Source organism: Lithobates pipiens, unplaced genomic scaffold (genome assembly GCF_037356315.1).
Source record: "Lithobates pipiens isolate NorthernLeopardFrog02 unplaced genomic scaffold, aLitPip1_a1.2 Scaffold_18, whole genome shotgun sequence".
Classification (NCBI taxonomy): Eukaryota; Metazoa; Chordata; class Amphibia; order Anura; family Ranidae; genus Lithobates; species Lithobates pipiens.
The window spans coordinates 186,519,952-186,534,663 of NW_027507758.1; the positions used below are offsets into that span (position 1 = coordinate 186,519,952).

The 14,712-nt window shown below is 41.0% G+C and overlaps 1 protein-coding gene across 1 annotated transcript in view; it reads left to right on the top strand.

Annotated features, from left to right (window-relative positions):
* The window catches only part of CRIM1 (cysteine rich transmembrane BMP regulator 1), a 1,166,729-nt gene that overhangs the window by 911,884 nt on the left and 240,133 nt on the right, over nt 1-14,712 (top strand). The window contains exon 9 of the mRNA XM_077486443.1: nt 10,185-10,341. Within this exon, the coding sequence (XP_077342569.1) occupies nt 10,185-10,341 (157 nt within the window). The remainder of the gene's footprint in view (nt 1-10,184; nt 10,342-14,712) is intronic.

Here is a 14,712-nt window from a genome sequence, read left to right on the forward strand (position 1 = left end):
GCAAGATTGTGTTTGATTAGTGGTCAACTTTGAGAATGTGTTTTTGCAGTGTGGAACCTAAAAGCCAACCAATGTGCGGTAACACTGGGCAGTGGGAGAAGAGTCTGGAGTAACAGGATAAACTATACCAATAATGCTTTGTCCCATGCCAGTAAAAAGCTATTGCTAACAGCAATAAGCAGTCAGATTGCTGGTCTCCTAAGTTGAAAGTCTTAATTGAATCCAAAGATTCCCATGTAGACAATACATGAATTTCCCAGGTAGCAGAACTGAAGAATTAATATATGCCCTAAATGATGGTGTCGGTCCAGAGCCTTGCTGTTTCTGAAATCACCTCTAGCAACGTTGGTTTAATTATTTGTGAAAACATAACCCCCATTCATGTTGTGGAGGCCTTTTTTAATACATTTGCGTGGGCTGTGTGATTCTTAGTGATGCACAGTTTTAACTTGATTGGCCAATTGCAGATGACATGTGAATACCCTCTCCTGAATTCACTGCTTCTTAGCAGCTTGTGTTGTGATCCAAGCTAGGGAAGGGTATGCAGCATACAGCCCCAATGTATAACCCTAGAAGGGGTATCTATAATGAACAAACTGAGGAGCTCCCTGTTGTAGCATCTGACTGGGGGGTTTCAAGTGCTTCTTTGGAAGTGTGGCCTCTCAGCATTTTGAAAAGGTTTCTGGAGCCAGCAAGGGGTACTTTTTGTGAAGCTGGAGGTAGCACAACTTTGGAATGCTTGTATGCTGCAAATAGTATCTTTGTCTTTTGACATGCCATGACATGAACACCTGCAACCTACATGTTCTTAAAACTCGCTACCTATGACAGTGTGAAAGGCTACCCCTGCAGAGGACCCCTCAACCTTTACACCCTTTTCTTTTTCCCTCCTGCCTCAACAAAACTTTTCATCACCCACCATCTACCCACAGTCACCCTGAAGAAACACAAACAATATTAGTCAGACTACAGCTGGTACAAAATAAAGCAGATGCATTCAGATTCCTTCCTAGGTTATTTACATGTACACTACAAAAATGACATTCACATGTAAAGTCAAATCGGGAGGAAGAAATCCCTCCCATAAAAAAGGTAGGATTTTTAAGGATATAAAGTTGTCACTGAGCTGAGCACAGAAACGCAAGTAAATGTAAAATATTTTATTTTACAAACACAAGTAAAAACATCATAAAATCATGTGGATATGTGAATAGCATATGGCACAATAATACTTGTTCCCAGTGTATGAAGATATTCTTGAGCATAGAGTATTCCAATGCATTTTCGTCGAGTTAGATCTCCGCTTCTTCAGGGAAACTCACAATGCATCTAATCTTTAATTTAAAGAGATATAATTACAATCACAACAATCCACGTGCACTTTAGACATTTTTTACCATAGCAGAAAAAATTAGTCAAAGAAAACATTATAGATATTGTGCTCATCAATTTCATCAAAATCTGGCTGTGTATAGTTTCCAGCATATAAAGAGACCGAACCAAACCCCCAACCCTATGTTCCATGGTGGCAGAACCTAGGACTGCCATCCGATCCACTTGATGGATGGGGGACTGATCCCCATCTGTTTGTTTTTATTGGATTGGATGTCAGCGGATGCAAACGGACCCTTATCTGTTTACACCCACCGCACAATAGAAGATAATGGAGGGTCCAGTTAGTCCGCTCATGTGAAATGGGCCTTATGCAGCTAAGAGCAGAGGGTATGTGATCACTTGCACATTTTTGCACAGTAGTATCATTATGCTGCTGTTAACTTTCCACTAACAAGCTAATATGCACCAGACTATATTGCTCAAATGCACATCAGTCTAAATAGAGGTCACAGAGAATTTAAAGAGGTAAAAAACCTAAAAGCAAACATTTGTTATATTGCAGCTTACCAATTCTTAGATGAGGTGGCTGTATTAGTTTGCTTTTCTAGGCTCTTTCTTTTATGTTCATCTGGTGATCCAGCTAGTAAGTATGTTTTTCTAAAGAACAAGCTCTCCAGTATGGATCATTTACAGAGATACGGTAAACAATACAACACTAGAAGGGGTGCTTACAATGATCATTTTTTATTTATCTATGTAAAACCTTTATCCTGAAAGGGAAAAAAAAAAAACTTTTGTAACTGCTTATAAAGTATTACTCAGAGTTTGGCTGACAATGCTATTGTCCTAAGGTGTACCCTGTGCTACTCCTTCATGCAGAATGAGAGCACTCTAATACAGAGGGGGGGTGTTATGCTGCGTACACATGATCGGACTATCCGCCGGACATGTGTGTAAGCTCCGGCTGACTTTTTCTTTCCAAAAGTCCGGCAGACTTAGAAGTTTTGACTCAAAGTTGTCCGCCAGACTCGGCAGTCCGGCAGACAATCTGCCTGTCTGTGTGCTAGTCCACCGGACTTTTGAAATGAATGGACTTGGCCACACGGAGAAAAGTCTCTTCATTTTGAGCGTGGCTCCAGGTAGCTGGGACTAGCGAAGGAAGTGAATTTCGCCGCCTCCATCGGTGAGATTGACACCTCGCTAGCCCCGTCACCTGGTATGGAACTCCGATAAAATGGCGTGGGGGTCCACCAAAGTCCATAGCAGACCCTTATCAGAGCACGCAGCCCAGCCAGTCCTGAGCCGTACTAGTCCGCGTGCCCTCAACATGGGGGGGGGTGCTTTGGGGAAGGGGGACCCTGTGTCCCCCCACCCCAAAGCACCTTGTCCCCATGTTGATGAGGACAAGGGCCTCTTCCTGACAACCCTGTCCATTAGTTGTCAGGGTCTGCGGGCAGGGGACCTTTAATAAGGAGGCCCCAGATACCGGCCCCCCACCCTATGTAAATGAGTATGGGGTACCTTGTACCCCTACCCATTCACCTGGTGAAAAAAGTGTAAATAAAAAAACACAACACAAGTTTTTAAAATAATTTATTAGACAGTTCTAGTGATCTTCTTCCATCTTGGGGGGGTCTTCTCGCCGAACACCTCCGCTATCTTCTGCTAGCTCTTTTACTAGCGGAGGAGCCCGGCTTTCTTCTTCGTCATCGCCGCCATCCGGGCCCCCCTTCCCCAAAGCACCCCCCCATGTTGAGGGCACATGGCCTGGTATGGTTCAGGAGGCGGGGCATCCGCTTGTCCCCACCCCCTTTCCTGACCAGCTGGGCTGAGTGCTCGGATAAGGGTCTGCTATGGACTTTGGGGGGACCCCCATGCCGTTTTTTCGGAGTAGGGCTTCCCCTTTAAATCCATACCAGGCGACGGGGCTAGCGAGGTGTCAATCTCGCCGATGGAGGCGGCGACATTTACTTCCTTCGCTAGTCCCGGCTACCTAGAGCCATGTTCAAAATGAACGGACTTTTCTCCGTGTGTGGGCAAGTCCATTCATTTCCAAAGTCCGGCGGGTTGTCCGCTAGACCTAACCCGCCAGAAAAGTCTGGTCGTGTGTGGGCAAGTCCGCTAGTTTCGGAAAGTCTGGTGGACCTCAGCTGCAAAGTCTGGCGGTTTGTCTGCCAGATTAAGTTCCCCAGATAGTCCAATCTTGTGTACGTGGCATTACTGGCCAGATTACCAGGTGAAAAATGCCTAACAAAAGAAAACAGATTTTTGGTTTTGGGTTGACTGTACTGTCTGCATTCCAAGACTAGATGAATAGAAATACTGCTTTGTCAGGTAAGAAATGTTACCATACATGTGTGTCAGCTGCATATGTATGTTTTTTTTTCTGGGACTTGGATTTAATATATCGTTAGAGAAGACCATTCAAACAGAATAGATTGTTCATTATGATGCCAATGTTGCTTGATCTGTGGTCAAATCTTTTAACCAATTTACCCAATCACTTTCTTAATTTGTTCACAATGGTACACAGGGTGGTGTAATTTGGAAACTCTGGGGTTATGTTGTTACATACATTGACACTGGCAACACAAAAGCCTGTTGATTGACTCCCACTATGCTTCAGGTTTTTGATAGTGTCCTAGCAGAATAGACACCATCTCTCCTAAGGGCCGGTTCACACTGCAGGCGAGGCGAGGCGACTCCGACTTGCCTCGCCGCGACCTGCCGCGACCTCAGCGGCAACTTGCAGATGACTTCTGTATAGAAGTCAATGCAAGTCGCCCCGAGGTCGCCCAAAAGTAGTACAGGAACCTTTTTTCTGAGTCGGAGCGACTCGAGTCGCTCCTCTCAGAACGGTTCCATTGTACAGAACGGGGGCGACTTGCGAGAGCGAGGTGAGTCGTGTCGCCTCGCCTCGCATCGCCCGCAGTGTGAACCGGCTCTAAGAGAGAAACAAACCAGTTTCCTTACTTTTACTGCTTTTAACAAGATTAATTTTTCTTCAGTCAATATTCTTTAGTTGCTGCAGAGCTAAATGAGCTCACATTACAGCTCTTTGTATCTGCTGATTCTCAGCATAGCGGGGGTGTCTTTCCTCCAATCAGCTGTCACACAGAGTGTGTCAGAACGACACTCCTACTGCTGAATTAGGAAGTGAAAATTTTTACCCGATGTAATAATTCTAAATAATATATCAAGATGAAGACAGCAGATATAATTGTAGGAGGATTTGTTTCATCTCTGTGTATCATCTGAGGTTGTAAACATCACTGGGTATATGTGAGGGTTTACATCCACTTTAATGACCTGCAGGGACTGGGCTTTGCTGTGGTGCTTTCCTGACACCGTGTGTACTGAGTAAATTGGCCGCAAAGCCTTAATCACGGCTGGAGGCCTCATCCATCTTCACCTGTCTTACCTTTGGGTCATGCGCGAGGGAGCCGCTGGTCATGGCACAGGGCTCTGAAGAAATGGGACAGGTCGCCATTCCTTCAGAGCACATGCGCCGATGATTTCATCTGCGGCATATACAGTTGTGCTCATAAGTTTACATACCCTGGCAGAATTTATGATTTCTTGACCGTTTTTCAGAGAATATGAATGATAACACAAAAACTTTTCTTTCACTCACGGTTAGTGTTTGGCTGAAGTCACTTATTATCAATCAACCGTGTTTACTCTTTTTAAATCATAAATGGCAACAGAAACTAGCCAAATGGCCCTGATCAAAAGTTTACATAACCCAGTTCTTAATGCCGTGTATTGTCCCCTTTAACATCAATGACAGCTTGAAGCCTTTTGTGGTATTTGTGGATGAAGTTCTTTATCTTCTCAGATAAAAAGCAGGGTAAAGCTGCCCATTCCATAGTTGAGGTTGAAAAAAGGACGCAAGTCCATCAAGTCCAACCTATGTGTGTGATTATATGGCAGTATTACATTGTATATCCCTGTACGTTGTTGTCGTTCAGGTTCAGTTTATTATAGCAAAAAGTAAAAAAATAATGTGTTTTTTTCAAAATTGTCACTATTTTTTTGTTTATAGCGCAAAAAATAAAAACCACAGAGGTGATCAAATGCCACCAAAAGAAAGCTCTATTTGTGGGGAAAAAAGGATGTACAGTTTGTTTGGGAGCCCCGTCGCACGACTGCGCAATTGTCAGTTAAAGCGATGCAGTGCCGAATTGCAAAAAGCCAAATGGTCCGGGGCTTAAGTGGTTAACCTATTCCCTGCTAATACCACTGCCTGTGGAAGGGAATTCCACATTCTTGCCACTCTTACACTAAAGAACTCTCTACTTAAGGTTAAACCTCTTTTCTTCTAAATTTTAAAGAGTGGCCACGTGTCTTGTTAAACTCCCTTCTAGTGGGATACTCTGCCCAACCTTCTACTGAGGGAACAGGCTGTGCAGACTCTTTCAAACATTTAAGATACCAAAAACAAAACCTGAATTGTGGGCTCAACAATCCTATTTAACAAGTAATAAATAAAAAAGATTTTACAAACCACAAAGCCATCTATTAAAGCGGTAGTAAACCCGCACATTTTTTTTTTTTTAAAACCTGCAAAGCAAAAGGCATAATGAGCTAGTATGCACCGCATACTAGCTCATTATGAAATACTTACCTTAGAACGAGGCCCCGACATCTGGCCCGATCCACGCCGAGGGAGCTGACATGCTACCTCGGCGTTTCTTCCGGGTATCGCGGCTCCGGCGCTGTGAGTGGCCGGAGCCACGATATCGTCACTCCCGCACATGCACGCGGGAGATTTCATTCCGGCCGGCTGGCCACTGCCGGATTTTCAGGCCGAGAATCCCCTTGTGCGCATGCGCCTCTGCAGTCAGCGGCGCATACCGAGGGGAATATCTCCTAAACCGTACAGGTTTAGGGGATATTTTTTTTACCTACAGGTAAGCCTTATTATAGGCTTTCCTGTAGGTAAAAGTTAAAAAACTGAGTATACAACCACTTTAAGATTACCAAACGTTTAATTATATAGCTGGGCACTTAGCATGCTCCTTATCGATGGAGATATGTATACCATCCTTTTTATATAATCTGTTTTATTGAAGACCATGTTTTACTGTTTGGAGCAGCGCTATGCATGGAAATGAACTATAAACAAGAAAAAACACCTGTGTCTATTTTAAACAATAATTATTGGTGAATGCAGCTGTTGTATATTAATCCAAATAGAAGATTTTAACCAATGTGGGTTAGCCACTAGGCGGCGCTTGTTATAACGTATAAAAATCAAACTCGGGCCTTAATAAATCACAAATACCAACCTGTAAATGCCAATATAGGTGTAATTATAAGTACATGTAATACACAATAGTGAAATCTGTCGCGCTTGAATGCCTGGTTTCCAGGGTATCCCGTTGTGAATATTCCACCTTGTGCTAAATGTTTGTATGCCGCACTCACTAGATGATGTTGACTACAGCAAGGGAAGTCTAAAGACTTGTAGATCTTTAGGGAGACCTGTCCTGGTGTTCCTGATTTCCTGGTGCAGATCCTTACTCCTCCTCTGAATCGTCCCAGTGTTGCTCTAAAGGGTTTAATGGGTAGGCAGTATAATGAAGGTAAAAATAAAAAGCAGAGGAAGCCCCTCCTAGTATAAAATCTTTTTGGATATATTTATTAAAATACGATTAAAAATGCAACACTTATTGCAATCGTGAATACACTGTAAAAAAAACAGGCCACTTCTACACTCAAAAGATGGCCGCTGTCTGGATCCTGGCATGCGTTCCACTTGTTAAGCCAGACCTCTGTAAATGAATGGCACAGCAGCACAGCTCACCTGCACAGCAGTGAAAATGTTGACCCTAATTTTCACCTTAACCGCCTCTGGAACCCTTTCCTCACCACCTCATTCCGCAGTATTGAGTTGGAGAGCATTCACACATGATATGGTGAAGACCTAGTCAAACTTCTTTGTTTTTTCTGCGGAGTAATTACTTTGTGAAACACTTCATACACATGTCCACAGTTATTTGTCAAGTGCTGTGGTCTTGATTAAATATGAAAATTGATACACAAGGGAACATTACCCAGATGATAAGAGTTCAGTTTACTTATGCAGGGTCTCTGTTTCCTTCCACGTGTCTAACAAGAACTTTATCTTATAGACACGATCACTTGACAGTAGAGGTGTCCAAAATGTTTTTAGTGGTGGAAGCAAAACAAAAACAGATGTCTCCCTATACGAGCATTTCTGTGTGCTACATGCTAGATGAAAACACTTTGAAAAATGTCCAGCGTCTTCAGAACATATGTACTCTAGATGCCAGAAAGGCCTTTAACAGTAAAATTATTACATTCAGTCTCTTGTTTCAGGTGTTATAAAGCAATGATTACAAGAAATGTTAATAAAATCATCACTCTAGGCTTATAAATATTTTCATAATCTATGAAAAAACATAACAGATCAAATTGTAAAGGTGGGACTCCTCCAGAATTCTCATAGTTATCTACTTTTCCATTGCCATGTTTATTCAATACAGACAAAATAATCAGAGCAGTATAGCTAAAATGTATACAAGTGTAAAACCTAAATGTAATTTAAGTCAGGATTTTCTCAGGCTGGTCATAAAACAGAGTGAAATTGTTTCACAGTACAAATGATTTTGGAGCAGCTATGCTATTTCACTGGAGAGACAGCTGTAGGAGAATTGTTGCTGCAGAATATCTCAGGAGGCCAACACTGTGTTTGTAGGAGATCTGATGGTATAATTAGAAAATGAACATAGATATTTTATTGTTTGCTACAATAATAATTACTGTGGCAAATGAGCCCTGAACACATTGATGATTTTTCTTTGCGATGTTGCAAAATCAAGAATTGCAGCTGCTTTTCTGTTACTGGTCATGATCATGGCAATAAATGTAATCATTATGACCAGCCAGGGAACATGCAGAGCTGTGCAACTGACAGAGCCGCTGAGCAATTGTTTAAACGTCACTACAACCATCTTGCAGGAAATGTTGACTTATTTTTGTGGCATAGTCTTTTATCACCCAAGATCACAGCTATAGTTTTCATTTGTGCAGTAGCAGGAGTGAGAAACGACCTTGTAGCTGAGGCCAAAGTTGCCTCTCTCAGATCTGAGTGTTTTGACAATAAAAATCTGATCTTTTTATAACTTAATCGTTGCCATTTTCTATCACATTTCTTGTCCAACTGATTGCAGGTCCCCCATTAAGTGCTTTAATATTTTTACGTAGTAGGAGTCATGGATGATTTTGGTTTTGGATCCTTTAATAATATCATCATAATAAAGGTTAAATTAAATATGAGAAGTTTAGACTTTAATCGCCTTACCTGGTATCCTTCAAAACGCCATTTTCGATTTTTTTTTTTATGGATTACTCACATTGAAGATACAGTAATACTAGAACAGCAGTCAGTAAGAGGTTCAATATATATCAAAATACTGATACTCGGATGTGACGAGAAAAATATATACAACATATACACTCGATGATGAGCAACAATATGTAAAGAATCACAATTTGAGACAGATGTATGTGTATATATATTTTAATGTTTGTGTTCTTGTTTCTTCCAGCCCACAAACGAACAATGTTTGGGATATGTAACCTTTGATAATACAGGCAGGTACATTCACAATGATGATTTAGGCTATTCGCAGATCTCTGTACAGCCAGCAATTATCTTTGCGCACGTCCAGCAAGGATCACTGCAGGCAATTGGTGGCTGTGCAGATAGCCACAAAACTACGTGCGGCCGCCAGTGACCTGTCATTATAGTGAACAGAGCCGGTGGCCATACCTAGCCACTCAGTGCAAACAAAATGACTTTGAATTTGGAGAATTGGAGAATTACTCCATGATGGAGTTTGGAGATGTCATTTTCCCCTCTTCTCCACCTCGGCTAAACATTGAAAAAAAAAGGCTTCTCCTGGGAGGCGGGTGTATAAGAGTGAGCAACGGTCCATGTTTAGTGCAAAGAGGGGAAATTGCTCGAGCACCCACTGGAAAAGGGCACCGCTTACTGTATGTACCATAGGACACAACTGTGAATTATAGACGTGCAGAATGGAAAAAATTGTTTAGTTTCGGGTAAGTTAGTATGTTACAAATTTTGTTCCGTTCATTTGTTTTGGAATTAGTTTAGTTGTGTTTAATTTTGTTTTGTTTCTTAATTTTCTAACAAATTTCAAATTTTCGGAATGCTTCAAATTCGGTCAAAAAATTATCCACTGGTTCAAATTCTGTGTGAAGAACAGCTGGTTGTTAAGGAGCGGGCCGGGAAGACTGTTGCAGCATCCATAATCAGTGACTCATCAGCTGTCAGTGGGCTTCCCCACTGACAGATAAAATGTAAACAAAGGTGCTTTGGGTTGCCTGGGCATGTGGCCTGGTATAGTTCAGGAGGGGGGGAGGGCTTGCTCACCCCCCCCCCCCCCTCCTCTGACCTGCCAGGCTGCATGCTCGAATAAGAAGGGTCTGGTATGGATTCTGGAAGGGGCCTCAGCCTCATGCTGTTTTTTAAAAGAATTTTGGCATGGGGTTCCCTGTAAAATACATACCAAACACGAAGGGCCTGTTATGGCTTGGGGTGGGGGGACGTTGCTATTGTTTCCTGCATTTTTTATTTCCGGCATGCTTTTATTTACATTTCAGGTGTCACCTATTCTTCACACAAAATTCAAATAGTTTGATCAGTTTTCAACCAATCCAAATTTGAATTGTCACATGTCCACTGAGTTACTCTATACAGTATGTTGCCATAGCAAAATATATGAAAGGCTAAATAAACAGCATGCTCTATATGGTTTCAGTAAAAGTAATTTTGTCTGTGTTTTCTGTTTTCTTAGGAGAAGAGCTGTGTACAGGGCTCATATCAGGTTGTGCATTGGACTGTCCATATGGCTTTCAGACACACATCCACAATTGTGAAATCTGTCAGTGCCGACCACGGCCCAAGAAGTGCAAGCCTATGGTTTGTGATAAATACTGTCCGTTTGGCTACCTGTAAGTATACTGTTTAAGAAATATTAGTCTTGTAAAAATCTGACCTATGTCTCCTTGAAGTCCTCCAGCATAACATAGTTCTTTAATCCAAAACCTTGCAACATTTTAAAAAATGTGCTGTCTGACATAAGCGTCTGCAACCTTTGCATCTTTAGATTTTTGATTGTACAACTTCATTTTTTTGCTTGCATATCGGTTTAGCTGCTGAGGTAGGATTACATAAATGGCCCCAGTTGCTACTTTGTGTACATATGTATTTTCCTGCTGGTGTACCCAAATGCATTCTTATCCTATACGATCCTATATCCTTCCTATATTTCTAATTTCTTGTACTCAACACTAAATATGCTTTCTGAATTCCCTTTTTTAATAATTTAGAGTAAAATCCACCAGTACACATGATTTTCTGTTATAGAAGTGGTCTGTTTTAAGTTGTAGTTCAAAGTTCTGCACTCTCTTTCCTTTTTTTACTGCAAACTTGTTTACTTGAGGCTATACCCATTTTCTTTTATTATTTTAATTTTTTTTTTATTATGTAGTTCAAAGTGAATGTATTGCATCAGTGCATACAATATTTGAGTGAATAGATGTTTATTAACCACTTCCAGTCCTTAGGACATGCATATACATCCTCAGGAGGAAGTGGTTATACCAGGATCATGGCTGCAGCTGCATTAAGAGCGAAGCATTATCTCTTTGCAGCCTTGCCTTTGAATATTTGGGTGTTCACCAAGTGTTATATGCCTTGAGTTTGAGAGAGATAACAATTGTGTGGTTTCTGGATGACTTTCTATTGCATGTGGAGTCTTGCACAGAACCTGTCGGTTGCCATTTGGATTCTGAAGGCTTGGGATATATTTTAGTTTTCGAAAAGATCTTGTTGGTTCCATCACTTCATCTAGAATACCTGGAGCAGATCTTGGATACCAACTAGGTGATTTTTCAATTGGAAAAACTGTGGAAACGGCAAACCTGAAGTTGTATTCTGTATGCTCTCAGGTGCTCATCTATGACCCATGATAGTGGCCCTCACAGTCATTTCTTATGTGTAACACCATATCAGAACCTTGCAGCATATAAGTTCATATTGCAGTGGAACAAGTCTCATCTGTCTTTGGACAGAGTGATCAAGGTAAGTCATCGGATAAAGTAATTTCTAGTTTGGCAACTTTGCTCTATTCTGCTGCTAGTCGGAAAGTATCTGATCAGCTGCATACTCTTGGAACCAGAAGGTGTTTGACTTCCCATCAATGTGTTGGAGCTTTAAGTGAACAGACTGGGCTCTTCTTTGCCGGACACACCACCTGGAGTGACACCTGAGGCTGGTACAGTCAGACAAAGCTTCGGCAGTGGTGTATATACATAATGCTTATATATCATTTTGGTTAATAGTGTATATCTTTGGTGAGGACCAAAAATGCAGCGCTAGGACAACATACTGTGTTGGGCAGAGAGTTGTGTGTTGGCTTTATCCAGAGTATACATACCAGGTATAGAAAACTGGCAAGACTATCTTATTCAAAAAGGTCTGGATCAGGGAGCGTAAGCCTTTGTCTGGAGAGCTTCCAACAAATTCACCAATAATGGGGTAACACCATATGTCAATCTCCAATCACCATGCCTCAATTGAAAATTGAACAGGTTTTTAAACAGTTGTGGGTGCATTGGGATCACTAAACTCTTATTTATACCCACATATGAAGCTTTTGTTGTGGCTACTTTACCACATATAAATCAAGGGGGTTCTAGTGATCCTGGTGGCTCCAGAGTGGCAAGCAGTTTATGGTACACAGATCTTACTTGTCTTGTAGTGGATAGTCCTCTGTGTCTGCTACTTCTCGAAGATTTGTTGAAAATGCCTACTTGCCCACCTTGCTTTACAGCTGCTGGCTTTAAGAGCTTGTCTGTTTAAAACCAATGCTGAGGCACAGAGGGTTAAGGTGTGCTGTCATTGCCACCAAGCTTAAGGTTTGCAAGAACACATCTCCAAACATATACTTTTGTATTTGGAAGTTATATTTTGCATGGTATAAGCCCCTCGGAATATGGGCTTGTTTTTGCCTCCTGGCCCACGCCTGTTTTTTCTCCAGTGTGGGTAGAACAGAAATTGTCCTTAAGCATTTAGGGGTCAGGTATCAGGATTGACACTTGTCCACACTTTTATTTGGGGTGTTATGTATATTATCCTTCCATTCCGGCCACTATTGTCTCTATGGGACATTAACCTGGTATTATTGATGCTGCAAAAACTGTCTTTCAGGGCCGGTTCACACCACAAAAACTCACTCCAGATCCGTTCCGGATATGTTTTTGATGCGTTCAGGTGTGTTTTTGATGTGTTTCCGGATGCATCCCAGGTGCTTTTTTTTTTTCTTTTTTGTGTTTTTCCCCCACCCCCACCATACTAAGGTCCAGTGCATTTTTATGCATTTTTGATGTGTTCCAGTGCATTTTTGATGCGTTCCAGTACAGTCCAGTGCAGGAAAAATGCAGCACAATCTACTTTTTTTTTCTGGAACAGAAAAGCCCTGGAACTGATTGCACTGGTGTGTGCTATGCCATTGGAAACCATATAACCTACTTCCCATGCGTTTTTAATGCAGAACAAAACTGCACTGTACTGCATGTGGTGTGAACTGACCCTCAAGGATATTCGGAAGTTAACACGCATGGCATTCCTAGTAGCCAGTACTTCAGCATTCAAAATCTCAGAGCTGGTGGCGTTGTCCTGCACTCCTCAGTTTTTTGGTCTTTCATAAGGATAAGGATAAGGTCACCCTGTATTTGATGAAACTCTTTCCTGCTTAAAGTAGAACTGGAGGCAAACTTTTTATTTTTTTTCTGTTTTGGAGTATAATCCCTGTCAGGTTTTTATTTCCATCGGTGTGCCTTTGGGGAGATTTCCCTTCATTTCCTGCCCTGTACTTACAACGAGAATTGAAAGGAAAGCCCTCCGAATTGAAGGAAATCCGTAGAAGTTATATGGGGCCACCAGAACTAGTGTCTCCATTGGAAGATTTGTCCTTTTATTTGTGTTTTTAGTCACCAGGATAAATGGAGAGCATGTCCTTAACTGGGGTGAGAGACAGCAGTACAAACCTGACAGGTGTTCTAATCCCTCTCCACTCTAAATCATAAAAAAAGGTTTGCCTTTAGTTATGTTTTAAGGTGGTTTCAGACATTGTGCTTCCATCACTTGGCCCCAAACCAGTTCATAATGGTGCTTTACTTTTTTTTTTGATGTATTTAGAGTGATTAGGGTGTATTTGAACGTCATACCTAAGGTCACAGGTCAGATTCCCTGTTCTTGGTTGTAGAAAGCCAACTTAATTTTAAGGTCCTTGCAGCTTAGACTGCTACTGTTTCATGGGGAATAGGTTAAGGTAGTAGGTGTGGTGCTGTTCTGTTATAGGTAAATATTTCCTTTTTGCAAATTTATGTGTCAAGTGCTCTAAGTCCACAATCATTTAAATTAAATGGACCTTAGACATAGTGTAAACAATAAAAGGGGCCGGTGCTCTTTAAACAATAACAATTAAAGTTACTAGTGCTCTTAAGTATGCAGTTGATCAAACCTTGGTATATGCTAGCAAGTGGTTAACTTTGAATGGACTGTAACGCATTCCTAAAATATATATCAAAATCTCTTCTACCTTAGAGGTAAAAATAAAAATGGAAATTCATAAAAAATCATGAAATTTCAACCCAAAATAAACGTTAAAACCAGTGCAAATTAGTGAACAATGAATAAAGTGACTGGTGCTCTTAGATTAACATTTGGTAAATTTTGAACATTTAACCACTTGACCACTGGGCACTTAAACCCCCTTCCAAACCAGACCAATTTTCAGCTTTCGGTGCTCTCACATTTTGATTGACAATTACTCAGTCATGCAACACTGTACCCATATGAAATGTTTGTCCTTTATTTCACACAAATAGAGCTTTGTTTTGGTGTTATTTAATCACGCTGTTTTTTGTTTTTTTGCGCTATAAATGAAAAAAAAGACCAGAAATTCAGTAAAAAAAAATAAATATTTTTTTTTCTTTTTTTCTGTTATAAAATTTAGCAAATTTGTAATTTTTCTTCATACATTTTGACCACATTTTATACTGCTACGTATCTTTGGTAAAAAGAATCCAAATCAGTGGATATTATTTGGTCTTTGTGAAAGTTATAGAGTCTACAAGCTATATGGTGGCAATCACTGAAAATTTATCACATCTGAAGTGCTGACGGCTTAGCTTATTTCTTGAGACCCTAACAAGCCAGGACAGTACAAATACCCTCCAAATTACCACTTTTTGGAAAGTAGACATTCAAATGTATTTAGAAAGAGGCATGGTGAGTTTTTTTAAATTGTAATTTTT